This window comes from Scylla paramamosain, chromosome 8, assembly GCF_035594125.1.
Source record: "Scylla paramamosain isolate STU-SP2022 chromosome 8, ASM3559412v1, whole genome shotgun sequence".
Lineage (NCBI taxonomy): Eukaryota > Metazoa > Arthropoda > Malacostraca > Decapoda > Portunidae > Scylla > Scylla paramamosain.
In genome coordinates this window covers 10,960,800-10,974,897 of record NC_087158.1, presented here as the reverse complement: position 1 = coordinate 10,974,897, position 14,098 = coordinate 10,960,800, and the positions used below count along the sequence as shown (strand labels likewise).

General features: G+C 38.2%; 1 protein-coding gene across 1 annotated transcript; it reads right to left on the bottom strand.

Annotated features, from left to right (window-relative positions):
• Positions 1 to 1,580: 1,580 nt before the first annotated feature.
• LOC135102524 (uncharacterized) lies at positions 1,581 to 2,300 on the bottom strand. The gene has a single exon (XM_064007804.1). The coding sequence runs from the start codon at positions 2,298 to 2,300 to the stop codon at positions 1,581 to 1,583; it is 720 nt and encodes a 239-aa protein (XP_063863874.1).
• Positions 2,301 to 14,098: the final 11,798 nt, after the last annotated feature.

Sequence of the window (14,098 nt, the reverse complement as noted above, 5' to 3'; positions counted from 1 at the left end):
TGATGATTTCTCAACAAGGCAAAACAGTCTTCGTGGTGGTGTTGATAAAGTTCTCAAAGTAAACAAAACTCGCATTCATCAGAAATCCAGTTCTCGTTTAGTGCATAGATTGCCTGCCATCACTTTTATTTGTAGGAAGTGTCGGAGGTTGTTTTATTATTCTAAGTTCAGGCTTCAGTGACTTCATTGTGTCTATTTTCATACATTGCCTTTTATATCATTCTTTTATATCAAGTTATAATGCATTCTATCAAGCTAAAGTTTTTGCAGATTTGTTGCATGCATTTTCCGTCAGCAAAGTCAGTGAAATACTCTAGAGCCGTTTCAATATTTCACTAATAACATCAACATCAATATAATCGTTTTTATATTGAGAGAATTAGTATGACTTTCGTTTTTGCACTTCTCATATGTCACCCTCACATTCCAGAAACAACCTACTGGCTATCGTTCTCCTGTTAGCGTAAGTGAAGCTCTTGAATTTCTTGTCATTCCATCACCTTTTCGGCCTTAGGGCTGTCATCATCGCCAAGCTAATAGTGGACTTGGGATGCTTCCTCGTCATCTTCATGATCTTTGTGTTTGGATTTTCACTGTACGTGGCTGCCATCTACAACCCGCTTCTATCTATCTACTCTGAATTTAATTATACTATAGACGACGAGACCCCAGGCTGCCCAGCCGCAGGTGAGGATAGGCAGATGTGTGCGACCGTCTGTTGTGTTGTTCAGATGTGTGTGTGTGTGTGTGTGTGTGTGTGTGGTGGACAGTGTGTGGTTGTGGTGTGTAGTGTGTGGTTGTGGTGCTGATGTGCCATGCAAATGATTGGAACCAAGTACGGGGTGGTGTGAATTTTCTTATGAAGTGTTATGTATTCTGCGTGACCGTGATAATTTCACTTCGGCAAATAGGCATTGGGGATCAAGCCACATGTTAAGTTGCTCGTTAGAATCTGACAATGCCCACTACATTAACTCACCTAATTTTTTTTATCTTCCCGCTCTAAATTTACAGAGGTATCAGTTCAAAACCCTTTATAAGCTAGCGAGGTGTTGATTTTCTCCCTGTTTGGTTTGGTGGATCCTGATTACATCACACCCTTTTATAGTCATCCTGGATGGAGCCAGACTCTCATGAATGTAAGTACCTTCGTACGTAGGTGGTGATTAAAAGTGTTGCTTTGCTGTGTTGCAAAGACTATTTTTTTTCTACCGACCTGTTTCCATTATTGAGAGATTACAGACACACATGCCCTTCTCTGAGCGTGTCTCATCTCATATAATTTCCCACAGCCTCTTTAGTTATTCAGTTATCTTAATAGGAAAATAGACCAAGAGAGATGACCATTTTATTTCTAGGATGTCTTGATACTGATACTGATACTGATAACCAGTCTCTGTTGAGCAATGCTGGTCCTTCTCCCTTCAGAATTGTCACTGGCAATGTAGCGCGCAGGTTATGAAGCTCCACATCGACCAACATAGTGCCACATATTGGCAATTTCTCGTCCGTGTATGCCACTAACCGCCGATGTGTGTGCTCGAGTCGCTCGGTCGCCGCGGATTCGAAGCCACTCTTTCTCACTCATCACGGATGTGCTTGCGCCAGTATATACCTCCATCAGTGTATGACTCCCTTGTACTCTGGCCTCCACTACTATTGGCGGGCACTTCTTCCCTCCTGTGGTCTTGTCTGGTAACCACAGTAATCCCAACAACTTTTCGTCTGTCTCTCCTCTGGCACTTGTGATCGTTGTGTACCGAGATCTTGCTCTGACACTTTCTTCTGAAGTGTTCCTTTTGTCCACACTTAAAGCACTTTGCCTCTAGCCATGGGCTAGAGACAAAGTGCTCCTGCCCGCTTCTCTTGTTGCTGACTGATCTTGCTGGTTGGAGTCTTCCCTCGAGGCTGGTTCCTCGATCTTGCTCACGTGTCGTTTCGGTTCGCTGGAAGGTAAGCGAACCTTCATAGCTGGTCTCGATGGATGTTGCTAGTTTGACAGCCCTTTCCAAAGTGAAATCATCTCCCTCTTGAAGAAGTCTGCACTGAATCCTTTCGTTGTGTACTCCACACACAAACCGATCTCTCAGTTGCTCTTTCAGATTTCCTCCGAAGTTACATGATGATGCCATTCTCTTAAGTGCTGCCACGTAGCTACTGATCCTCTGCCCCACCTTCTGTCTCTCCGTATTGAACCGGTATCTCACCAGTACAACCGACACTTTAGGTGCATAGTGTTCCCTTGCCAACTTTATCAACACTTCAAGCATTTTCTCTGATGGCTTTTCCGGAGCACACATTTTTCATAACAGCTGGGATACCAAGGGACCATATACCATAAGGAATAATGCTTTATTCTTTCCCGGGTCGGTTACGGCGTTCGCCACCAAGACCTGCTCGAACCCTTCGGCATATACTTTGAAGTCCTCTCCATCTTGAAACTCCTCTACAGCTCCCACGGTCTGCAGCATTTTCAGAGTTGTGTCGTGGCTGGGGCTTAGCTAGTGTCTAGGCCGGATCCCATACTTGTCGCCACGTGCTAGGTGCTTAAACGACCAGTCATATGGCACTACGGTTAATTGTTGATGCTTCAGTAGCCATGTGCAGACTGTGGTCACAAAAACCTGAACCTTCAATTGTATACCCACTTGTACTGAATCCTCTAGCAGTTGAATATCTTAATACATCACATAAACTGAATTTAACTTTGGAATCCTCCATGATCTAGAGCAACTGGTGCAACACTTTATTCGTATTCTTGACCGTGTAGGAGATACGCCCAACATTCTTGACCTTTTCCTAACTTCTAATCCTTCTGTTTATGCTGTCACTCTATCTCCGTCCGGCTCTCCGATCACAAACACATATCTGTATTTTGCTCTATCACTCCAGTTCCTCCTCAGATCCCCCAAAGCGGAGGTGCCTCTAACGTTTTGCCTCTGCTAACTGGTGAACCTGAGGAGGTACTATTCTGATTTTCCTTGGAATAATTACTGCTTCCTTGACAAAGACCCATCTCTGTGCTGCACGCATAACAGAGGTGATAGTGTCTGGCATGGAGGCATACATTCCTCACTCTTTCTCTCGACTTAAATCTTCCAAACCTTGGTTTAACACAGCCTGTTCTCGTGCTAGACATGATAGAGAGATGGCCAACGAAAGGTACTTGAGCCTTCCATCACCTGAATTTCATGTGCTTTATATTTCTGCCTGGAATCATGCCAAGTCTGTTCTCCAACTAGCTAAAAATTCCTTCATTAATAGAAAGTGTCAAAATCTTTCAGGAACTAACTCCCCTCATGACTTCTAGAACCTAGCCAAAAACATCTCCAATAACTTTGCTTCATCTTTCTCTCCTTTATTTCAACCTGATGGCACCACTGCCATCTCATCTATTTCTAAAGCTGACCTCTTTGCTCAAACCTTTGCTAAAAACTTTACCTTGCTCCTCCCTCTCTTCCAACCTCTGACTATTTCATGCTACCCATTAAGAGCCTTCACAGTGATGTTTTCCATGCTCTCGCTGGCCTAAACCCTCAGAAGGCTTATGGACCTGATAGGGTCCCTTCTATTGTTCTCTGAAACTGTGCCTCCGTGCTTCCACCTTGCCTAGTCAAACTCTTTCAACTCTTTCTGTCAACATCTCTTTCCTTGTTGCTGGGTTTGCCTACATTCAGCCTGCTTCTAAAAAGGGTGACCGCTGTTATCCCTCAAGCTATCACCCTGTTGCTTTTATTTCCTGCCTATCTAAAGTTTTTGAATCTATCCTCAACAGGAAGATTCTTAAACATCTATCACTTCACAGCCTTCTATGTGATCGCCAGTATGGTTTCCGTCAAGACCGCTCTACTGGTGATCTTCTGGCTTTCCTTACTGAGGCTTGGTCATCCTCTTCTAGAAATTTTGGTGAAACTTTTGCTGTTGCCTTGGACATATGAAAAAAATTTTGATAGAGTCTGGCACAAAGCTTTGATTTCCAGGCTACCTTCCTATGGCTTCTATCCTTCTCTCTGTAACTTCATCTCAAGTTTCCTTTCTGTCCGTTCTATTGCTGCTGTGGTAGATGATCACTGTTCTTCTCCTAAATCTATTAACAGCGGTGTTCCTCAGGGTTCTGTCCTGGCATCCAATCTCTTCCTATTAATCATCAGTGATCTTCTAAAGCAAACTTCTTGTCCTATCCATTCCTACGTTGATGATACTACCCTGCACTTTTCCACATTTTTTCGTAGACATCCAACCCTTTAGGAAGTAAACAGTTCATGCAGGGAAACCACAGAACACCTGACTTCTGATCTCTCTAAAATTTCTGATTGGAGCGGCAGAGCAAACTTAGTATTGGTCAATGCCTCAAAACTCAATTTCTTCATCTATCAACTTGACACAACCTTCCAGACAACTATCCCCTCTTCTTCAATGACACTCAACTGTCCCCCTCTTCTACACTGAACATCCTCGGTCTGTTCTTTACTTATAATCTAAATTGGAAATTTCACATCTCATCTCTAGCTAAAACAGCCTCTATGATGCTGGGTGTTCTGAGTCATCTCTGCCAGTTTTTTTTTTTTTTTTCAAACCCCCCAACTATTATTAACTCTGTTCAGGTGCCTTACCCGTTCATGTATGAAGTATGCTTCACATGTATGGGGAATTCCACTCACACTGCTCTTTTAGACAGGGTGGAATCAAAAAGCTTTCCATCTTATCAACTCTCCTCCTCTAACTGACTGTCTTCAGCCTCTCTCTAATCGCAGTAATGTTGCATCTCTTGCTATCACTATTTTCATGTTAACTGTTCTGATTTTATTAACTACATGCCTCTTCTCCTCCCGCGGCCTCGATGCACAAGACTTTCTTCTTTTTCTCTCCCTATTCTATCTACCTCTCTAATGCAAGAGTTAACCAGTATTCTCTGTCATTCATCCCTTTCTCTGATAAATTCTGGAACTCCCTGCCTGTTTCTGCATTTTCTTCCTATGACTTGAACTCTTTCAAGTGGGAGGCTTCAAGACACTTATCCACTGCTATTTGAACATTCTATTTGGCATTGCTTTAGGGACTAGCATTTAAGTGGGTCTTTTTTTGTTCAAGTTTTTGTTGCCCTTGGTCAGTGGCCCTCTAAGACAAAGAAAAAAAAATGTAATTTACCGCGGTGGTGGGTGAGAGATTCAGGATGGTCTGTTAGAGAAGAATCGATGAGACTTGAAGCTTTTGACTCCATCCTTTTTAGCAAACCAGTTTGAGTTGAACCTTACCATAAATGGAGCAGTATTCCATACATGAACAGATAAGGGTCCTACGTAAAGTTAGCACTTGGGAGGAGGAAAAGTATTGATGGAGACAACACTGAATCCCAAGTTTTTGGAAGAGAAGTAAGAGAAGAGATATGAAATTTCTAGTTGAGATTTTTATTAAATGACAGCCCAGATATGTTCAATGAGAGTGAGTAATGAACATCACTGAAGAAGAGGGGATAGTTATCAGAAAGGTTGTCCAGTGGATAGTGAGCGCAAGCGAGTTTTCGAGGCAATAAGCAATAAGCTTGCTCTGCCACACTTTTTTTTTTCTTTTGATGTAGGAGGGGCACCAGGCAAGGGCAACAAAATTATAATGAAAAAAAAAAAAAAAGCCCACCGAGGTGCCGGTCCTCGAACAGAGTCAAAAGCAGTCGTCAAAAATTAAAAGATGTGTCTTGAAATCTCCCTTTTGGAAGAGTTCAAGTCATAGGAAGGAGGAAATACAGAAGCAAGAAGGGAATGACACTTGGGAATAATAAAAGATCAGAAGGCAGGCGTTGTCTTATTTCTCAGCGTTAAGTCCTTAATTCCTGTTGAGTTGGACGTCTGGCAAGTGACACTGATAAATGGAGGGTAGAGTCATCAGTGTTACGATGAATAACATTATGTAACTTTTGTCTTGTCCTTGGCTCCAAACCATAATTTTCCAGTTATTTCCATCTAAACGAAATAGATAAAAAGGTTGTTTTGAATCTAAAACTTTGTTTTTGTGGTTAGAATAATGAATTTACATTTTTTTTTTGCCTTATTTCATTATAGTATGGGTTACTATTGGTTTTCATATCAGGTAAAGACCTTTGCAAAATCTCATTTGTTTATCTAATTGCTTTTGAAATGTTGCAAATAAGTTAAAACAATAAAAGAAAGAATATAAAGGGTTCTAAAGATTTTTAAATTTTAATGTCATTCTTGAACTGACCAGATCTAGCAAGGAATTTCTCATATTTAGAAGAATTTGCTCACATTTCAGAAATCTCAAATCTTCCAGAATGTCCTACCAGACACTTTTAGAAGTTTCTAGAACATTTTAGAAAATTCTATTCAATGTAAACATTTCCAGAATATTCTAGAACTTTCTAGAGTACAGTAGAAATATGTAGAAGTATCAAGAATTTTCTAGAATCTACAAGAATTTTCTAGAATGACTGAGAATATTCTAAAGTAGTTCAAGAATATTCTAGAAAGATTGAGAGCATTCTGGAATACATCCTAGAAAGACTAAGAATATTCTAGAGTACTGCTTGACGATATAAATGTAGGGGCTTGCAGACAGAGTTGCCAATGTAGCAAAAAAAGTCGCTAAATTTAGCTACTTTTTTTGTGAGATTTAGCTTCCAAATTTTCAATTTAGCGACTTAGCGACTTCTTAGCTAATTTTCCTTGAATATGAATAATTATTTTTATTACTTATGTAAAATTACAATCCAGGGGAACAACTTTAATTGAATAATTTTGCAAGTTCTGTGTAATGATTGCACTGACACTGGAGAGGAGAGCTTGGTGGGGGAGGGATTGGGAGGGGGCTACAGAGGTAGGGAAGGGTCCACCCCTACCCCCACCCTATCCCTCCTCACCCGACCCTCAGTGAGGGTCGTGTGGACTGACGCGTATTGTACGCTACAGGACAGGGCGAACAGCGAGTCGGCTACTTGTCTCAGTCACGGACCCACGGTTTAGTAACCGCAGTTTTAACTCATAACGTCCATGACTGTAACAGTGTGGAGCGCTTACGACAATGAGCAAGAAATAGTCTCAACGGTTTCGGCAGGAATGGCTAAATGACTCTAAATAAAGCAAGTGGCTCAGTAAGGCACAGGAGAATGATACCAAGGCATATTGCAAGTTATGCACTTGTATACTAACTGCAAAGCTGAGTGACTTGGAAAAACACTGGACCACAGCTAAACATCAGCGGGCAGTGGAGCAATTCTACTATCAGAGAAAAAGAACCTTGCCTTTTGAGACTAAGAGAGTTGATAATGATTCCAGAAGGTCAGAGGCTCAAATGGCTGTGTTTATTGCTGAGCATTGTGCATTGCGTGTGGTAGATCATCTGACTGATGTGTGTAAAGCAGGCTTTGGTGATAGCAAGGGGTGTAAGGATTTTAAGCTTAAGAGATCGAAGTGTAGTGCAATAATTTGCAATGTGATAGCCCAGCATTTCAAACAAGAACTCAAAGATGACATCTGCAACAGAAAATTCAGCTTAATTACAGACGAGAGCAATGACATCTCTGTAACTAAGCTTTCGGGTATTGGCATAAGATACTTTTCTGCCTTAAGGAAAACATTTGTGACAACTTTCTTAGATATAGTTGAAATGAGTGAGTGTAATGCTGATGCAACTCTCTTGATAACCATGGATTGAAATTGCAGAAAATCATTGCAATCGGAACTGATAATGCGTCAGTGATGACCGGAGTGAACAATGGTGTATATGTAAAACTAAAAGCTGAGAATCCTAATCTGTTCCTCATTAGATGTACATGTCATTCACTGCAACTGGCAGTTTCTCATGCTGCCAAAGAACATCTACCCAGGCACTTAGAAGTCTTAATCAAATATTGCTACAGTTGGTTCTCACATTCTTCTCTGAGCCAGGTGAAGTACAAGAAATTGTATACCATGATGATCGATGGAATGAAACCTCAAAAATTAATACAGCTATGTGACACACGCTGGATGTCTATTGAGGCTGCTGCTGTAAGAATTTTGAACCAGTGGGATGAACTGAAAACTCACTTTGAGAGTGCCAGAAGGGAGGAGAGGTGTTACACAGCAGAACAGGTACATTTAATGTTGTGTGACAAGAAAAATTATGCGTTCCTTACATTTCTGAAACATATTCTTGGAGAAGTCCAGTTTGCTAACAAGAAGTTTGAGGCTGAAACTAATGATCCCACAAAACTAATGAATGACTTGGTTCAGCTTATTGACTTTTTGTCCTCAAAGGTAATAATTTCAGGAAAAAGAATTACTGAGGCTGGGGACATTGAGAGATTTTTGGATCCTAACTGTTATCTGGGTTACGAATTCGAAAAAGAACATGAAAGAAGGAAAATTTCGTGATGAACCAGAAATTCGCAAGAGGTGCATTGAGTTTGTGGTTGGCTTGGTGAAAGAGCTTCAAAATCGTCTGCCTAAGAACGTTAAGTTCTACGCTTGATGTCCACCATGAGTGCAAGTGAATGCCTGCAACCAATCAAGCCAGGAATATTGGACTTGGCAAAGATGTTCGAGCAAAATGATGGAGTGCTAACACGCACAGACTTTCAATGGAAAAAGTTACATTATACTGGGTGGAAAAAATCCATGATACCCTTCAGTTTTGGGCAGAGGTAGCAGACTTCAGGGACGCCACAGGAGAAAATCCCTACAGCGATATCTGTGAGCTTGCTCTCACAGTACTCTCCTTGCCTCATTCAAATGCCGATGTTGAACGATTGTTTAGCGAGATAAATATCGTGAAGATCAAGCTACGTAACAGAATAAATAATGAAACTCTAACAGTAGTCCTGGCTGTCAAGTATGGCCTTCACAAAGTGGGAAAATGTTGTCATAATTACACCCTTCCTGAAGATGCACTAAAGAAGGTTGGTACACTTGAAGCTTACAAGAACTACGAGTACACAACTTCACAAGAAGCATATACAAGTGCTTCTCACTGCAGTGCTGTAGATGACTGGGACCTGAGTGAGTTTTAATTACCGTGGATATTCGATAAAGCTGCAGGATTACGAGGGGTCTTTACTCAACAATTGTATGTATAAATGTACTACGAAATTATTTCGGTGATTCTCTCTCTCTCTCTCTCTCTCTCTCTCTCTCTCTCTCTCGTTATAGTTTTTTCCTATCAAAAATAATATTCTTTATTTGGCTACTTTTTTGGAGAATTTGCTCATGATTTTGGCGACTTTTAGCGACATTTTACGACTAATATAGCGACAAGTAGTAGCTGAGAGTTGGCAACTATGCTTGCAGGCCATCAATCAGTTCTGCTTTGGCTGCCTGAGAAGACACATCACAAGAGGTGAAATGGCATCAGAGGCTGCAATCACTCACCAGATGCATTCTGCTACATATGTGGTCAATTTATCAAGACAAGAGCAAAGAAATTCTCTGTGACAGTATCTGGAAAAATGTGTGAAGCTTACAAAGCATATTTTGCTGTGCCAGTTGGAGACGAAGACAAGACCTGGGCACCTCATTTTGCTTGTGAGCATTGTAAGCGAACACTAGAAGATAAAATAGCTGTTAGTTTTTAAGAGTGAAATCCAATTAATAACTAAGAATCAAAATAAGATATGTTTAACAGAAACTCATTTATTTTTTTTTTTTTTACAGGATGGTATGGAGGGGAAAACAGAGCCATGAAATTTGCTATTCCTAGAATATGGCGTGAACCTACTGATCACTCAAATGACTGCTTTTTCTACATGGTGGATCCTTCCAAACGCCGATCTGGGCAAAATGTACCTTCTGTTTCCCATGCAGACATTCCATCTTCCTATTTCACTAGTACCACACAGTGCTGATTTTCCTGTACCAGCTCCTCCAGAAGGAAGTCAACTATCAGAAGAAAGCAGCAAGTCAGAAGATGAGCTAAACAGAGAGGAAGACTGACATCACAGATACTTTTGTAGTTGAGAGGAATCCTTACTACCCAAACCAAAGAGGCCTCAGTGACCTCATCAGAGATCTTGGTTTGACAAAGTCAGATGGTAAGCTTTTGATTTCAAGGCTGAAAGAATGGGATTTACTTGATGACAGTGTGCAAGTGACCGGCCAAAGAAAATGTCATAAACATTTTTCCAGCTTCTTTGCAAAGGAGGACAGGCTATGCTACTGCCATGGTGTATCAGGCTTGTTTGATACTACTGGAATTGCTTGCAATGCAGATGAATGGAGACTCTTCATTGACAGCTCCTACAAAAGCCTGAAAGCTGTACTTCTGCACAATGGAAACATCTCTGCCTCTTACTCATTCTGTGCATCTTAAGGAGGAATACAGCAGTGTAAAGCTTTTACTGAAAACTTTGAACTACAACAAGTATGGCTGGGAAGTTATTGGAGACTTCAAGATGGTGGCTTTCTTGATGGGACTCTAAGAAGGTTTTACCAAGAATCCCTGTTTTCTTTGCCTTTGGGACAGTAGAGACAGCAGCACATTACCAGAGAAAGCACTGGCCTCCAGGGACTGACACTACATTGGTGAATCCTCAAAAGGTTTTGTTTCCTCTACTACACATCAAACTGTGTCTCATGAAACAATTTGTTACAACTCTTGACAAGGAGTCTGCTGCCTTCAAATATCTTCAAGACTTCTTTCCTAAGATTTCAGAGGCAAAGGTGAAAACTGGTATCTTCAAGGGACCACAAGGAAAATTATGGAGTGCTCAGAATTTCTACAGAAGCTCACAGAAAAGGAGAAAAAAAAGCTTGGGAGTGTTTCATTGATGTAGCACAGGGCTTTCTTGGCAACAACAAGGCTGATAACTATATGAAACTGGTTGAAACTTTAGTGAAAAGCTATGGTGAGATGAGCTGCAGAATGTTATTAAAGGTCCATATCCTAAATGCTCACCTCGACAACTTCGAGGAGAATAGGGGAGCGTATTCAGAGGAACAAGTGAAGGGCTTTCACCAACATATAATGAACTTTGAACAGAGTTATCAGGGATCCTTCAATGAAAACATGATGGGAGTACATTTGGGGGCTCATACGTGAAAGTGATTTATTGTATTCACGCAAATCAAGAAAAACTGTTCATTTTTAATTCTAAAATTTAGTTTCAGAAGTTTTAAAATAATTTTTTTTCTGCCCCAAAAATGGTGAATATCGTGAAATTTAGCTATTCTAAAAGCCACAAAAGTAAAGTTTGACAGGAATAATGGGCATTTTCTATTGTTTTGCAATGAAAAGAGATGGAAAATAACACTTGTTTGTCAAAGGGAAAAATCGTGTTACATAGTGTAATATAAGACGTTTGACTGAGATTTAAGTATGGTTAATAGGAAAAGGGTAGGTGACAGGACAGAGGCTTGTAAAACACCAGCGTTAATAAAATTAGAAGAGTAGTAGTGGTCGTCTACCACTGCAGTGATAGAACGACCAGATAGGAAGCTTGAGATAAAGGTACAGAGAGATGCATAGAAACTATAGTAGGGAAGCGTATACTGTAGCTATTCTGGTGCGTTGAGCGCCGTTCTTAGTACTCTATTTTCTCTCACTTCTAATACTCTTATTCCATACGTACAATCACCTTTATGCCTGGAATAGCCACATTCTACCATCTTTTTATTAGTAATAATATTATGCTATCTGTTCGCTCTGTACTTCCAAGACGGCTAACCCGTGTTTTAATTATTTATTTATTTAGCCATTTATTTTCTTTATATTCACTGAGGCTCATTATACTCCTACATATTTGTGTCCGCGCGTTTATTGCAATTTTTCCCCTTAGTTTTCCATACAGCATCTCTCTCATCTTCTGGCTTATTTGTTATCAATATCTAAATACTTAAGAACTTCAGAAAATGAGGGAAGCTGCAAGAAGCATAACGCTTACACGTGTCAGTCCTCCTATGAAACATTCCTATCTATTTCCACTTACCATCCCCATTCCTCAATTTGTCTGATCTCCTTTTAAAGCTCCCTAATGACTTGGCAATAACATCCTGATTACAAAATTTATTCCATTCATCTATCACTCTATTTGAGAATCACTACCTTCTTTATTTTACTTTTATTTTTCTTAAGCCATTATTTCTTGAACTACTGTGATTAATGATCGTAAGAATTTTACTGATATAATTTTTGTTATATCATCTATGCCACTTGAAGACCTCCATCAGGTTCTCTCTTAAACCTCTCTCTATGGAATGTAAATTTAAAAGCTTCAAATCTCTTTTCGTATGGAATACTTCTCATCTCTTATATCTTTTCACTCAATCTCTTCTGTATCGATTCTAGCAGCTCTACATCCTTCTTGTAATATAATAATAATAATAATAATAATTTTTATATAATGATGATAATTTATTTGCCTTCAAAAGAAGATACATAAGACACTATAAACATATTTCACAAGAAAAGAACATAATACCTTGTCATTCATAAAATCAATTTGAGACTAAAAAACAGTTTAAAGATTACATCGTTATAAAATTTAGAGTATTAAAAGAAAGGAGGCAATTATAAATATACAAGGGAAATCTTACAACTAGCTAAACAATTTCAAAATTATACATAGATTAAAACATGAATTTTGAAATTACACAAATAAGTTATTTTTAAATTACACTATCATGAGACTAAAATGGAGCAAGTATAAAATTTAAAACATAATTGTCAAATGAATTTTCACTTGCCAGAAGGGCACGGACACTGTCAGATAACCCATCATTATCAAATCTTTGATGTTTTATTTTATATTTGACCTTCTTTGCATAGCTAGAGTCAAACAGGTATTTCATAAAGTCTACATTGTACTTTGAACAGATGTCCCTCGCTCTTCCGAGTAAGTCTGTTGAACTGAATTCCCTTTCATTCAAAACTTTATTATAGCAATATATATATATATATATATATATATATATATATATATATATATATATATATATATATATATATATATATATATATATATATATATATATATATATATATATATATATATATATATATATATATATATATATATATATATATATATATATATATATATATATATATATATATATATATATATATATATATATATATATATATATATATATATATATATATATATATATATATATATATATATATATATATATATATATATATATATATATATATATATATATATATATATATATATATATATATATATATATATATATATATATATATATATATATATATATATATATATATATATACGAGTATATATATATATATATATATATATATATATATATATATATAAGCATCTTGCTCTTGATTTATTATGAAAAATCTGGCCTAATAGGTCAATATTCATTGCATCCACCGTAGACTCCATTGAGGGTAACCTTAAGGCTTTCAATAAGGGTTTACTTCTACAGTATTTATGTAGTCCGAACATATCCTTTACAAGTTTTCCTTGCATGGACTCTAACTCATTCATACGTCTTTTATCAATCTTAACAGTATTCAATTCATATGTTATTACAGGCCTAATTGCAGTTTTTCAGACATAAGAAGCTGTGTCAATATTAGTTCCCAAGTTGCAAAACCCTGCTCCTTGTAAGGCCTAAAATGCTTTTCTGCAGGCACTACTGCGTTCATTCACATGAGCGTGAGGTTTTCTATGGGAAAGATTCACTCCCAGGTATTTCAACACATCACATTCTTTCAAAATATCTCTATTTAGGTGCCGTACAGGACGCTCCGTAAAATAACATTCCCAATTCCCAATTCCCAATTGGGAATTGGGAATGTATATATATATATATATATATATATATATATATATATATATATATATATATATATATATATATATATATATATATATATATATATATATATATATATATATGATTGATGATATATAATATCATCATTCACCGTCTCTTCTACAGAGTTGTACCTTTTCAAATACATTTTTCAATTTCTTTCCACATAATCCTTTCCACGAACTTAATCGAGTTGGCGATTTTTTCCTTGTCTGCATTGAACTTACCTTTCACTTTCAAACTCACCACACTTTCACTATCTGATATCCTCTCACTTCTCATGAATGTATACGCATGGTTATCTCTACGTAATAGCT